Source organism: Phyllostomus discolor, chromosome 1 (genome assembly GCF_004126475.2).
Source record: "Phyllostomus discolor isolate MPI-MPIP mPhyDis1 chromosome 1, mPhyDis1.pri.v3, whole genome shotgun sequence".
Classification (NCBI taxonomy): Eukaryota; Metazoa; Chordata; class Mammalia; order Chiroptera; family Phyllostomidae; genus Phyllostomus; species Phyllostomus discolor.
This window is the reverse complement of record NC_040903.2, coordinates 123891471-123906697: the sequence shown is the minus strand read 5'-3', so window position 1 is coordinate 123906697 and position 15227 is coordinate 123891471. Positions and strand designations below refer to the sequence as shown.

The 15227-nt window shown below is 35.7% G+C and overlaps 1 protein-coding gene and 1 long non-coding RNA gene across 2 annotated transcripts in view; one reads left to right on the top strand and one right to left on the bottom strand.

The window, feature by feature from the left end:
* The window catches only part of TOGARAM1 (TOG array regulator of axonemal microtubules 1), a 105829-nt gene that overhangs the window by 7085 nt on the left and 83517 nt on the right, over nucleotides 1-15227 (top strand). Inside the window, 1 exon segment of the mRNA XM_036028830.1 lies at nucleotides 10160-10316. Within this exon segment, the coding sequence (XP_035884723.1) occupies nucleotides 10160-10316 (157 nt within the window).
* LOC118501269 lies at nucleotides 8496-9304 on the bottom strand. Its single transcript, XR_004903893.1, has 2 exons — nucleotides 8849-9304; nucleotides 8496-8646 (listed from the first exon to the last, which is right to left on the bottom strand). It is a non-coding gene; the product is annotated as an uncharacterized LOC118501269 (long non-coding RNA).

The window sequence follows — 15227 nt, the reverse complement described above, 5'->3', positions numbered from 1 at the left end:
AGAACACAGGTGATAGCCAACATACCCAAAATATCCAAATCAATAAAGTTCTTGATGAAAATGAAAAATGTGTCTTTTATGGAAAAAAACATATGGACTTTTTGGCCAACCCAATACATACTTCTGTAGCTCATTTTGAAGATAAATAGCCAGGTTTGCTTGGAAGCCTGATTTTTGTAGTTGTAGTGGTAGGAAATAAGATAAGAAGAGGGAGGGAGGGGCTAGATGGGAGACTAGAATTTAGCTTACCCTCTTAATTTTGACAGGGATTTGAGACTACAGAGTTTAGTTACTTTTTTTTTCCCCCTTGCTTTTATTTGGATTTTTTTTTAAAGCAGTGTGTTAGGAAAATTAATCACAACAGTAGTAATGTGTAAGTTGTGTGGTGTTTTTGTGTGTGTTTCAGAGAAGCTGGAGACTTAGTGGAAAGAAAGTGCTATATGTAAGAGATACTTCAAAGGATTCAGTGACTAAGTGTTGATGAGAGAGAGAGGGAGAGAAAGAGGCGTAACTCTAAATTTTGAGTAAGGTGACAAAATGCATAACAAATTCATGAATACACATAGGAAAGTCCAAAAAAGAGGAAATTAATTTGGGAGAAAATTAATTTTAGGTGGAAGAAGATAGAATATTCCAGCTGAGTTTAAACACCGCTATTCAGAAGATAAAGAAATAATTAGTGATGTAAATCTTAGAAGGAACAGTACTGAGAAGTAATTGCTGAAACTGAGAATGAATGGTTGTGAGCAGAGTGTTTAAGACTCGACCTTGGCACACAGTCCCAATTAAGGAATAGCAGTAGGAGATAGAACCAAACAAGGCAAAGAGAAAGGATTTGTAAGAGTTGGAAGATAACCAAGAAAGAACAAGGGTTTAGAAGTGGCATTTCAGGAAGTATATCAGTACTGTTAAATGCAGAAGAGATTGAGGACAATGAAAATGGAAACTCATGACTTGTTCTTATATATTCAGCCTGCTACCTGTAAGATAATTTCTATGGTACTTTTCTCTTAATTTTATTTTTTTATTTCCTCTAATACTTCTGACTGTAAAACAAGTTATATGTGCTCATTATAGAAAATTTGTAAATATGAAAAAGCACAAAGAAGAAATTTAAATTTGCAGCAATTCCACTACTAAGAGAGGTCTACAGTGAATGTTTTTTGACTTGTACTTCAAGTATCATTTCAATTTATGTATACAGGTGTAGATTCTGTTTTCCATACATAAAAGTCTTCTCTTTTTATCTACTTTACCATGAACATTTTTTTCTTCAACATCAAATAAAGCATACTATAGTGGGATCTTTAATGGCTGTTTAATATTAGGTTATAATAGCCCTGGCTGGTGTAGCTCAGTGAATCAAGTTCTGGCCTGCCAACCAAAGGGTTGCTGGTTCAATTCCCAGTTAGGTCACATGTCTGTGTTGCAGCCCAGGTCCCTATTAGGGGCTGCATGAGAGGCAACTGCACATTGATGTCTCTCTTCTTTCTCCCTCCTTTTCCCTCTCTCTAAAAATAAATAAAATCTTTCAAAAATATATTAGATCATAAATTATCTTAGTCTGTTTAACCTTCCTTACTTTTGAATATTTAGACTTATTTAAACTTGTTCCTGTTTCCACCATTTAGTCTATTATTTTTGTGTCCTGGCATATAATAGACTGATAACCAGATTCCTCTGATGTTCTAACATCTCTTTCTGTGTTATTATGAATGTTTTAATGGCTTAGTGGGGTCAAGTAATCAGAAATAACTAGCTGGCTACCATATGAGCTATATTTTTCCTAACAGATTTCTTTACAATATAGTAAGAGTCGTAGTAATAAGTAAACTACACTAAAAGGAAGGAGCATACTTGCTTCATGGTAGATTTGGTTTTGAAAGGTTGCTGGGACATGAAAAAGTGGTTTCAGAAGAATGTACACAGAAATCAAATATAAAAGTTTTGAGATGAGTTGGTAAAGAAATACAGGCAGCAAGCACTTGTTCAACATCTTTTTGATTTTTTTCACTATGCAAAGCCAAATGTGAGGCTATAGAGTACTCTTTAAATTTAGCACTACCTGGCATTTTTTTTTTTTTTTTTGCCCTTTGGTATTTAGCACGTGTGAGCCATGTCTTATCTCTTTTCAATGATGGTAAGCACTGTGATAATGGGAATGGGTTTTTTGTTTGTTTTTGTAACAGTATTAACCATGGTGATGCACCCACCATTCAAATCAAGAAGTATCTGTTAAAAGGTAATATCGAAGGGTTGGACAGTGAAAGGAAAGACCAAGCAAGATTATAGCAGGATGTAGCAGGATGAGTTACTATTGTGTTTTTAAATAGGAAAACACCTAATTCGAAAGAGACAGAGAAAGGAGACACATGTGAATTTAACATGCCTACTATGTATTGCACTGTGGTAGATGTTAGACATACAAGATATGTACAGTTTATTCCCTGTAACCATATTTGACAATCACATTTGAGACAAAAAGGCAAGGAATTAATGTCCTTAAATAAAGACTGAATGAGTCAAGAACCCAGGTGTAGAGAAAGGATAGTTTTGGAACAGAAGAGGAAGTCTTTTCCTCTGGAATTGAAGGAAAAACATCAGGAAGATGACTTAAGATACAGAAAAATTTTGAGATAGCAAGAAGGGTATATACATGTGTGTATATGTCAAAGAATATATGAGCTCCAGAACCATGTATATCAAACTTTAATGTGCATATGTATTGTCTCAGAATCTCATTAAAATACAAATTCTGATTCATTTTGTCTGGAATAAGGTCTGAGACTATATGTCTAATCAGCTCCAAGGTGTTGGTGATGCTGCTGACTTGTGAACCACATCTTGAGAGAAGGGTTCTAATACTGCCTTCAATATTCTGGTAAACACACACACACAGTGAGAATGGAAAACAGAGGATGGGTATTTGAGGAATGTGGGAAAGATTTAGAAGATGCAGTATGACAAATTTAAAGTAATAGAAAAACTAAAATTAAGTTGCACTAATGTATTTGATCTGAACTTAGTCCTGAAAACTGGGATTTTCCTTAGATGTTGGATTGTTTTCTATAAGTAGTCTTTAATTTTCTTTTAAAAATTGGAGTTTCTGAATAAAAATACCCTTAGTTTTAAAGCTTGTGAAAATCATGATTAATTCTAAAAGCTTATTTAATATCAGTATAGATGTAGGGTTCTTTCAGGCGAGTAGTATTTCTCTTTAAAACTTTATTGGGTTGTCTTAGAAATATGAAAAATGCATTTTTATTTATTTTTAAATATTTTATTGATTATGCTATTACAGGTGTCCCATTTTTTTCTCCCCTTTATTCCCCTCCACCCTGCACTCCCCCTCCCACCAGCATTCCTCCCCTTAGTTCATGTCCATGGGTCATACATATATAAGTTCTTTGTCTTCTCCATTTCTTATACTATTCTTAACCTCCCCTTGTCTGTTTTGGATCTTACTATGTTTCTTATTCCCTGTACCTTTTATGCTTCTCATTCCCTGTACCTTTCCCCCCCCTCCACTCTCCCCCACCCTGCTGATAACCCTGTGATTTCCATTTCTGGGATTCTGTTCCTCTTTTAGTTGTTTGCTTAGTTTGTTTTTATTTTTTTACTTTTTTTTAGGGTCAGTTGTTAATAGTTGTGAGTTTGTTGTCATTTACTGTTCATATTTTTGATCATCTTCTTTTTCTCAGATAAGTCCCTTTAACATTTCATATAATAAGGGCTTGGTGATAATGAATTCCTTTAACATGACCTTATCTGGGAAGCACTTTACCTGCCCTTGCATTCTAAATGATAGCTTTGCTGGGTAATCTGGGACATAGGTCCTTGCCTTTCATGACTTTGAATACTACTTTCCAGCCCCTTCTTGCCTGCAAAGTTTCTTTTGAGAAATCAGCTGATAGTCTTATGGGTATAGGATTTTACAGTCAAGGTTTTGAAGCTTTATTTCCCACGCTGGAACCCTGGGTTGCGCAGTCTGTCTCACTCCCCAGTTTTTCCTCCCAGTTTATCTGCTCCCAAATGTAGGACCACCCACTCTGCTAGCTGCCACCTAGCAGCTTCCGTCCCTCAATCCTCCACCTTGTTACTTGTTCTCTCCACCCGGCTGTCATTCTCTACCCGTCCTATCAGTCTGAATGAATGTTTCTTCTTTAACTCCTTGGTTGTTGGACTGACATACAGCTCTATTCTCTGGCAGTTCTGGTTATTTTTTGTTTTTAAATTTGTTGTCCTTCTTTTGGTTGTGTGAGGAGGCAAAGTATATCTACCTACGCCTTCATCTTGTCCTGAAGTCAAAAAAGTTTATATTTAATGCTCGTTGAAATCATGAACAATCAAAAAGCGTGTCTATTCTCAGTGTAAATGATCTATTTAACAACTTAAAAATAATTTTTTGATAATTTAAAAAATAAATCTTAAAAACAAATAACATATATGCTATAATGTTTCACCATCTTAAAAAAGTTATTACAATTCCCTTAATAAATGGATAAAACATACCCATTATTTTGTATACATATTTATATTTCCCTGTAATTTTTTTTTTACCTAGGGTAGTGTCAGCTATACCTATTAAATACAGCTTCATCCAAAGAAACCCACTTTTGTTCCCCACAGACACAGAAAAAAACTAAGTCATGTAACCAAGAACTACATTTCCGTTAGCTTTATCACTACACACTTCATAGCTCTTTTATAATCATTTAAGTGGTAAAATAAACATATTTCATATCTGTAGGGCTTGTTTCCAAAGAAAAGTATTGTTTAGAGTAACAAAATTATAAGCTCACCTAGGCATGTTTTAAAGCCATTCAAAAGTAACTCAGAGCAAGTTTTGTGAATAGAAATGTAATGTTCAAGTCACATTCTGTTTTAAAAGGTTATGACAGATAAATTAAAAAGAAGGCAATATTGACCAGCTAAAGAAACAAAAACAAAACATAGTTAAGCATCATTGGATTCATTAAGTTCATCAAGGAAGCATAATTATTAAGTGATTGGTGTTAAATATATGAGTATTTCCTCAAATTCTTTGAGATTCTTTCTTTGAAGAATTGGAGTTCAATTGCCCTTCTCCTTGAATGTGTCTGGACCTACTTCAAATAATTAAAGTAGGAATTCATGATTTGTGGATTAAGAAACTAGGTCCTAAAAGGGCACCATGACTTCCATCTTGGGTCCTTTCTTTCTCGAGTAACTTGCCATGAGGAAGCCAGCTGCCATGTTGTAAGTCCTTCAGAGAGGCCTAAATGGCAAGGAACTGAGGCCTCCTGATAGTAGCCATCTGAGTGATCTTCAGTGATCCTTCAGTTGACAGCAGCCTAGCTAAATCTTGGTTGTAGCTCCGGAGAAATCTGAACCATCCAGTTAAGCTACTTCCAAATTCCTGGTCCACAGGAAGATGTTTGTTGTTTTAAGCCATTATATTTTGGGATAATTTATTACACAGCAATACATAACTAATAGATTGAGAACTGTGATTCCCAGGAATTTGGAGAGGCATCCTGTTTTTTGCTTTGTGTTTCAATGTCCACATCTACAATAATGACACTGAATTTACTTAGCTTCTAAAAGACAATTCACTTAAGGTTTGGAACACTTAAGTAATTGTTTTGTTTGGCTTTTGAAAACCATCATTTTTCTTGGTTTGTCAACTTATAATTAAATAAGTTTCTTTACTGTCTTTAGCTTTAGAATTCTAAAGTAATGTTAATTTGCAGTTAGTCATTCATTTAGAGAAATTGAAGAAAGCTGACTTTTGAATGTTATGGATATTATTTCATCTTTGGTATAGGGATTTGATTTTTATAGGTATTTACAGGTATTAGGTCCATAATAAGTAAACATTAAAAAACTAGGTTTTGAATGGAGAGAGTAATCTCTGGTTATTAGCATAAAGGAGTTCAGATCAGCACATTGAAAAACAAACATAAACAGAACACAACACTAAGGAAACAAGGTTCCAAATTCCCTGTCAGCTGCCACCTGACCAGGGAGGGTACTGTCATCCAGCAGAAATCACAAAATAGACTATAAAGTCAAAACCCATTTTCACCACTGCTGCCATCTGTGTGGATACTGTTGTCCATGTACTCAGTCAAAATCAGAACCAGGAGCAGGCTTTTCCCAGAATCAGATTGACTGTGTAAGAGTCATACTGTTCAAGAGAGGATCCAAGTCTCAGAAAAGGTACACTTTCAGGCCATGTGTTTGCTTCTCATGTTGGGACCCAGAAGAACAGTGTATTAATGAAACCTCCATAAATAAACATCAGTCAAGAAGTCAGAAACTTTTGGTTTGTTATTTTGCAGTTTGTTTTCTTTCATGTAAGAGAGTCAGCTAATTGGCTAAATCAAGGAAAAACCAGAAATGAGAAAGAAGAAAATATATATTGCAGACTAGATGTAGGAAGTCTTGTTTGTACACTTTATTGGTACTGGTTAGCTGACAGGTACAGAGTTCTATCTGGGTATTTTGCCCTTGTATGGGAAACCTAAGGATAGCAAAGAAAACATTTTGAGTTTTTTTTAAAAATGTATTTTAATTGTGTAATATGTGTGACAACCTTTTCAAAGTCTGTCAGTCTCCTTCAAACAGCACTATCTTAAGCCAGGTATGTACCATTTCCCTCACTGAAATTTCTTCCTTATCACAATATAAAAAAAAAATATTGGAAGTAACCCAAGTAAATGTTCCATAATAGGAGAATGGCTTATCTAGTCAAAAGAATATTATGAAGCCTTTAAAAATAGTTTATATCATTAGACCTAACAATTTCATTTTTAGTATTTTGTTCTACAGAAATGCTAATATGATACACAAGGAAATGTGTGTAACAATGTTGACTACAAGATTGTAATAGTGAAAAGTTTTGACAAAAAAAAAGTCCATTGGTAGGGAACAAGTCCAACCCTAATGTGGAATACTAGACAACCATTATAAAGAATAAGCAGATATGTATGGATTAACATGGAATGGTGTGTACATGCTGAGTACTTACTAGGTGCCAGTGTATTATGTGATTTATTTTTATTTTTAAAATAGCTTACTGAAGAATGTTGACGTATAGAAAAAGATGGGTTATTAGAGTTTATCAGTAGGATTCTAGTGAAGGGGTGCCCCAAAAGAATTTCATTTTATATCTCACTTATATATTGGTTTTGTTTTTTAATAATAAGCAATTACTACTTTTGTAATTAAAGTTTATAGCACTTATGGACAGGTTTTGACCATATATGAAATACTTTTGTTATAATGTTATGTGCAAATGTGACATATAAAATTTTATATACATAGTATCACAACTATGTTTTCTTAAAGTGTGCATAGAAAGTGATTTGAAAAAACACACAAAGATGTTCCAGGAGAGTTTGGGTAATTGGAATAAACTTAATGACCACCATTAAGGGACAAAGTTGGAGTCAAGGCAAAACCAAAAAGAACGGGCAGAAGATGAAAGGCTACAAAAACTGGAGATCAAGATTAAGTTTAGTATGGGTTCAGTAAATGCAGGAACGTAGGTGATTTCTGAGGGCATTAGCTATTAAAAGGTCTTTTTCTGATAATTTGCTTCTATACCAAAATAAAATTAAATTGTGTTTTTATACCCATTGCCAAAACTGAAATAAAAAGCATTATTAGGATGCAGAATCTTTTATGAAAAATATATAAAGAATCAAATGCATAATTAAAATAGTAGGTAAGACTGTGAATTTGAAGTCCTTGTTAATGTTGTGTGAAACTTGCCTTTTATAATGCTTTCATTATCATTAACTCTAAGGAATCAAACAAATTAAAATTTTAGATACTAACTTCAAAGACCAAAAGCTCAGTGCCATGTTCCTAAGGTGCTCTAAACAGAGTGTTTCAATTCACATTTTGTAAATTTAGCTTATAACTATGTCTGTACTTTCCTCTTTTACTCTCATTTTCCTTTCCCTTTATTCATTGTTTAGTTCCATCAAAGCTTATCCTGATGAAAAATCATTTGACTGATTTTAAATGAGACCAAAAAGGGCCTGTTATGTTAATAATAGTATGTCCTATATATAGTCTGCTTTTAAATGTTTGCAGAATTTTCTGTAGCAAATTTTAATCCGTGACTGATTTCTCCTAGATTCGTGAAAATTCCTCACTCACACACACATTTTCCACTCCTGCCACTGTCCCCTTTATCACCATCACCACCACCACCACTAGTTGTTGTATCTGGCATATACATACAAATATTCTGTTGCCTAAGCAGAAAGTAATTACAGAATAAATCTGATGTAAAATATATCCTATACTGGAGAATTTTTTCTGGATTACTATTTTTACTGGGTATGTCTTTAAATGTAACTAATCAGAAATTGACTGTAATTAGTTTCCTTTTTATTCCATTGGGTCTTTTTAATACTATTATATAATTAGTCATAGAAATTATAGTATTATATTTTGATAAAGCAAAGTCAGGCCTTTTGTTCTGAGGCATTCTTTTTATTTTTTTTCTCAGTATTTTCTGGGTTAATTTTTGAAGGAGTTAACAAGTTTTTCACAAAATTTGATGAGGAATACCAAGTTCCTTAAGGTATATTTAGTAGTTTATAAGTTTCTCTTTTAATTGACAAGTAGCTAAAAAGTTTTCAAACAGCCCTGGTTGGCGTAGCTCAGTGGATTGAGCTCAGCTGCAAACCAAAACATCACAGGTTCGATTCCCAGTCAGGGCACATGCCTGGGTTGCAGGCCATGTGAGAGGCAACCACACATTAATGTTTCTCTCTCTCTCTCTTTCTCCCTCCTTTCCCCTCTCTAAAAATAAACAAATAAATCTTTTTAAAAAATTTTTCAAACAGACCTTGCTTTAATTTTATTGTATTTTAATGCTGCTTGATAATTGGCAATGTTTGTGAAGAGGCATGATTGAGAAGGCTTATAGTTCACCACATGTCTAGATTCGATTAGATTTTATTGTGTCTGAAAACTCCAAATAAATACACAGACAGTAAGTATAATTTCTAGTCTGTTCATTCAATTTTTAAAATGCTTTGTAGCCTTGTTGAATGTTAAGTGATCCAAAACAATTGAAGTCATTGGTGAAGAATTCTGAACATTTGACTCATCCTCTCATTTAGTTCTTTAACTATGATTAGGTAGAACTTCAAAATTCTATCCTGGCACTTTTGTACCACAAGGATCAAAGGGAGTATGTGAAAAAGGGATTGGAAACTATAAAGTACTAGACATATATAAAGTGTTATATACATTGTTTTAACTAAAACACCTATCATAAGAAAATATAGGGTGAGGCAAAAGTAGGTTTACAGTTGTTCATACAAAAATAATAATGTAAGAATAAAAATTCTGTAGCCCTGGTTGGGTAGCTCAGTTGGTTAGAGCATTGTCCCAATATACCAAGGTTGCTAGTTTGATCCTGGTCAGGGCACATATAAAAATCAACCAATGAATACATAAAATCAGTGGGACAACAAAATTGACATTCCTATCCCCCTCATTCCTTCCCTCATTCCCTTTTCCCAACCCTCTCCCCTCCTCCCTCCCCCTGCTCTCTTTCTAAAACAAATTTTTAAAATATGTGTTTTAAAGAATAAACTCTGTTTCACATACTCACAACTGCAAACCTACTTTTGCCCCACTCTGTATTTTAAGGGAACAGTGACTATGTATACATTTACATCTAGGCTGCAGATTATGAATAATAATCTTGCCTCTATAATAGTAGTTGAGTGAGATGGTTGCTGGTTGAATGACTTCCACTTGTCATTTATTGTCTAATGCTGAAACACAGATGGCATAGTGTGATGTGCTATGTTGTTGAATGAAAAGTATTATTTTCTCTATTCAAGGTGACATTTCTTTCTTTTTGCTATTGTTGTCCTTTCTTTCTAAGTTGCCTGATGTGTACTGTAGGAAGGTAAGATACAGAAAAGATTTGGGGAGAAGTAATAACAAAGAAAAAAAATGGGTTTTCTATCATAAAATGGAAAATACTGTTATTGTACCATACTATATATGCATATTCTATCATTGTATATTTGATAAATTTAGTTTTTTCTTTTAGTTAGAATTTTGTAATTCGGTCTAAATTATTATCTCATTTATTATAGACTTAACACAAATATGGTAACTTATTATTTTGTTTCTGTAGTTTTCAGCATATGATTTCATCCCATCTTCAAAATTAAAGCCCTCCCAAGGAATGCCAGACAGTGATGATTTATGTTTTAGCAGAAAAAGAGTATCAAGAAATTTATTTCAAAACAGTCGGGATTTTAACTCAGATTCACTTCCTGTATGTGCTGCTGGTAAGTAATAGGTGGAGGTAATGGACGTGTTGAATAAGTAAAAGATTTCCCTAAACTTCATAGTTTATTCAAGGGCTCATAGAACTTAAAAAATGTAGCAGACAATTCAGATTCAATAAATAGTTGTTAAAGATGTGGTAAGAAAGGGCATGTTGACATAAATTATCTCATAAGACCCTAGAGGGGCTTCTCACTGAAACCCTTTAAATCCTAATGTAAGTCAATAATATCGAGTATCTCTTATGTTTCGAGTACTTTACCAAGTAGTGAGGGTATAACAGTCAACAAAAGGGAAAACTTTGTGCCTTGTAGATTTTGCATTCTGTTTAGGGTGAAGCAGACATTAAGTAAATGCAAAATATATTAAATTAGATAATGATAGATGCTATGGAAAAAATTATGCAGAGAAGAGCAGTATGGAGGAGGGGCTATTTTAAATAATGTGGTGAAAGAAGAGGCCATATTAAAAAAGGAATACTTGGAAGCAGACCATACAGATATCGAGAAAAGAGCAAATAATTCCCGGAAGAGGGAAGAGTAAGTGGAGATTATGAAACCTGTTTGAGAAAGATCAAAGGGGCTGATAAGTCTGGAATGAATGAGGAAAGGAAAGACAAGTAGAAAATGATTCTAGAAATATTAGGGGGTTCTTATTTGTGAGACCTAGTAGGCTAGTGAATGAACTTTGGCTTTTACTCTGAGTGAGGAACATTTTGAGGAAAAAAGTAACATTAGATGCCTTGTGTTTTCCAGGGTTTGGGTTTTTTTGGGGGGGACATTGCATTTAAATTAGATTTAAGGTGGGCAAGGGCAAAAACAGAGAGTCTGTTGTAGGAATCCAAGTTATAGTTGGTGGAGACTTTGACCAGTGTAGCAGTGAATGTAGTGAAAGTGATTACATTCTGATTATATGTCAAAGGTAGAGTTGACAAGATTTGTTGATGGATAGGTGTGGAGTGTGGGTGTGCAAGAAAGTCAAAAGTGCCATATGGTTTTTTTGGCCAGATGTTTAGATGTTTAGTTGTCTGTAAAGGTGTTTAATTGTCTAAGTAAGTGTTATAGAAAGTAAATGTTAACAGTTCAGAGGACATTGTCATGGTCATACAAAAGGCATTGAAGAGGAGATAGTACTTGAATTGCATTGTTCTGGATGTATGCGATACAAGTGGTTAGATGGGAAGTATGAGAAGAGCAAAGGCTTACAGTAGGAATAGGCATGAGATATTCTGGGAGCTGTAGAAAGGCGAGATTCATTTTAGATGGTCAAAGATAAATTTGGTATGGGGATCCCTGTGGCTAGGCTTAAAGATTTGAGCAAATACTTGTAAAGTATAGGGAGCTAATGGAGATTTTTTTGTTGATGTTAAGGGAAAAAAACAGGGTGATAAGGTTGTTTACAAATGGTATAGAAAAGAATAATCAGGAAAATATGATGGTTGGACATAGAAGAGATAAAGAAGGGGAGTAGAGAAAGATATCAAGACTTAGCACCCAGCTAATTAGGAAAACAATGATGTGTTAACAGAATGAACCAGTTGGAGAGGGAAAATGGCTTATAAAATAAGATGAGTTTCTCACAGATGTTAACATTTATTTATTATCCAAATGTTATCAGTTACTGAAACTTGTTGGTTATGAGTTTGGACACAATATTTAGAAACCACTGTACCATAAGAGAATTTATAGATCTTTATACAACTAATGTTTCATGGTATTTTCATATGAAAAAGAAGTGGTTGTGATGATTGTGTAATTTAATAGAGAAAAAGAAATGCTTAGAGATACCCAGTTATGCCTGTACCATTAACTTTGGATTTTTATAAGGCTCATGGTTGTGTGCCATTGAGAAACTCTTCCCTAGTGGTATAAATGTTCAATGACTGGATGATAAAACAGCATATAACCTAAAGCTGGGATTGGATGATACAAATTATATGGGATTAAGAAAACAAATGATCATAGGTATTGAAGTAATCCGTGAAACTCCAAGAAAGAGCCTGTACTTGAGCTGGACTTTAAAGAGGAGAAGGTTTTGTGATTGACAGTGAGGTGAGAGATACTGTTGAAGATAAGGAGATTAACCAAAGCATCAAGATGAGAATTAAGACTTCCGGCCAAGATGAAGGCACAGTTAGACACACTATTCCTCCTCACACAACCAAGATAGGGACAAACAACAATTTAGAAACAGACTAACAACCAAAACTGACAGAAAATTGAACCATGTGGAAGTTGAACAATCAAGGAGTTAAAATAGATGTCTATTTTAACATCTATAGATGGTTCATCCAGACCAATAGGAGGGGTGGAGTCGGGCAGCCAGGCACAGGTCGTGGCGCAGAACAGAGAGCGTTGGGACCAGGTGCATAAGGCATCCGGAGCATGCAAGACTGCAGCTGGCAGACCCCGGCTGAGGGGTGGCAACCGGCAGACCCAGCAAGGCAGTGATTGTGAAACAAGGTACTGCGAGCAACCCAGGATCCCAGTGCTGGGAAATAGAGCCTTGGGGCACTGGTTGAAAACACCTGTGGGGGTTGAGGCACAGGGAGAGACTCCTAACCTCACAGAGAAGTTGTTCGAAAGTCCCACTGGGTGCACAAGCCCACCCACATGGGAAATGGCACCAGAGGGGCCCAGTTTGCTTGGGAGAAGCGGTGGCAGAGACTGAGGTCCACCGGATAGTGGAGCAACACCATTGTTCCCTCTTGGACCCCACCCCCACATACAGCATCACAACATAGCTACTGGGGTGCCCGCCCTGGTGAAGACCTACAGCTCCACCCCTCATATGTAATAGGTTTGACCAGACCAAAGAAAAAAAAAGATGGCTCAAACAGAAGAACACATGGAAGTCCCAGAACCAGTACTTTTAAACGACCAAGAGATAGCCAACCTATCAGATGCACAGTTCAAAGCACTGGTGATCAGGATGCTCACAGAATTGGTTGATTTGGGTCACAAATTAGACATAAAAATGAAGGCTACAATAAGTGAAATGAAGAAAAATGCACAGGGAACCAATAGTGATGGAGTGAAAGCTGGGTCTCACATCAATGGAGTGGACCAGAAGGAAGAAAAAAACAATACAATCAAAAAAGAATGAAGAAATAAGAATTTTAAAAAATGAGGAGAGACTTAGAAACCTCCAGAATATCTTTAAACGTTCCAACATCCAAATTATAGGGGTACCAGAAGGAGAAGAGGAAGAGCAACAAGTGGAAAACTTATTTGAACAAATAATAAAGGAGAACTTCTTCATTCTGGCAAAGGACATAGACTTCCAGGAAGTCCAGGAAGCTCAGGGAATACCAAAGAAGTTGGACCCAAGAAGGAACACACCAAGGTACATCATAATTACATTACCCCAGGTAAAAATGGAGGAGTGAACCTTAGAAGCAGCAAGAGATAAGGGGACAGTCACCTACAAAGGAGTTCCCATCAGACTGTCAGCTGATTTCTCAAAAGAGACCTTGTAGGCAAGAAGGGGCTGGAAAGAAGTATTCCAAGTCATGAAAGGCAAGGACCTACATCCAAGATTTCTCTATCCAGCAAAGCCTTCATTTAGAATGGAAGGGCAGATAAAGTGCTTCTCAGATAAGGTCAAGTGAAAGGAGTTCATCATCACCAAGCCCTTATTATGTGAAATGTTAAAGGGACTTATCTAAGAAAAAGAAGATAAAAAACGTATAGTTAAATGATAGCAAACTCACAATTATTAACAACCACACCTAAAACAAAAAGAAAAAGAAACTAAGCAAACAACTAGAACAGGAACAGAACCACAGAAATGGAGATCACATGGAGGGTTAGCAACAGGGGAGTGGGAGGAGGAGAGAGGGGGAAAAGGTATGGAGAATAAGTAGCATAGATGGTAGGCAGAAAATAGACAGGGGGAGGGCAAGAATAGTAGGGGAAATGTAGAAGCTAAAGAACTTATGACACATGGACATGAACTTAAAGGGGGGAATGTGGGTGGGAGAGGTGTTGCAGGGTAAAGGGGAATGAAGTGGGGGGTAATAGGACAACTGCAATAGCATAATCAATAAAATATATTTTAGAAAAAAGATGAGAATCAACTTAAAATATGTCCAGTACATGAAGGATAAAGGAGCTTGAAATTATAAGAAGAGAATTTTAAAAATCATAGATTCAGAACTGCAAGGGATTGGCTTGTTTTATATATGAGTAAATGAATGCCAGAGAGTTCATTATTACCTTCTTTAGTTCTGACATATTCCCCTGCCCAGAATTAACCTGAACCAGTCACAAGAGAGGGAAAACAATCTGGGAAATACAAGGTCTATCCGGAAAAAGTCCCAGCCATTATTAATGTAATGAGAATGATTTGTACCACATTGATGTAACCTGGCAGCCAAGGAGAATGGAGTGGAATGTGCGTGTGTGAACAATGACAGTTTTACTGTAGTGGTCAGGGAGTGGAGTAGACACCTTGAGTGAGCACATGTATTGTGTAGCTGTCACATTCAAAATGACTTAGCCAGTACAGCAATGAATCTGCATCAAATTTTGCTTTAAGCTTGAACATTACTCTATGGAAACTGTTGGGATGATTCAGAAGTCTTTTGGGGATGATGAAATGAGTCCAGCACAAATAAAAGGTGGCACAGACACTTCAAAGGTGGTTGAGAATCTGTTGAAAGTGATCCACGTTCTGGGAGGCCTGCAATAAGCAGAACACTTGAGAATGTTGAACATGTACAGGCTGCAATCAACAAAGATTGGCGACTAACAATGCAAGAACTAGAAACTAATTTGGGGATACCAAAAACTTTGGTGTTTGAAATTTTGATTCAGGATCTTGGCATGAAAAATTTTGTGGCAAAATTTGTTCCATGGCTTCTGCTGCCAGAGCAGAAGGACCATTGTGCTGCAGTTGCTAATAACTTGATT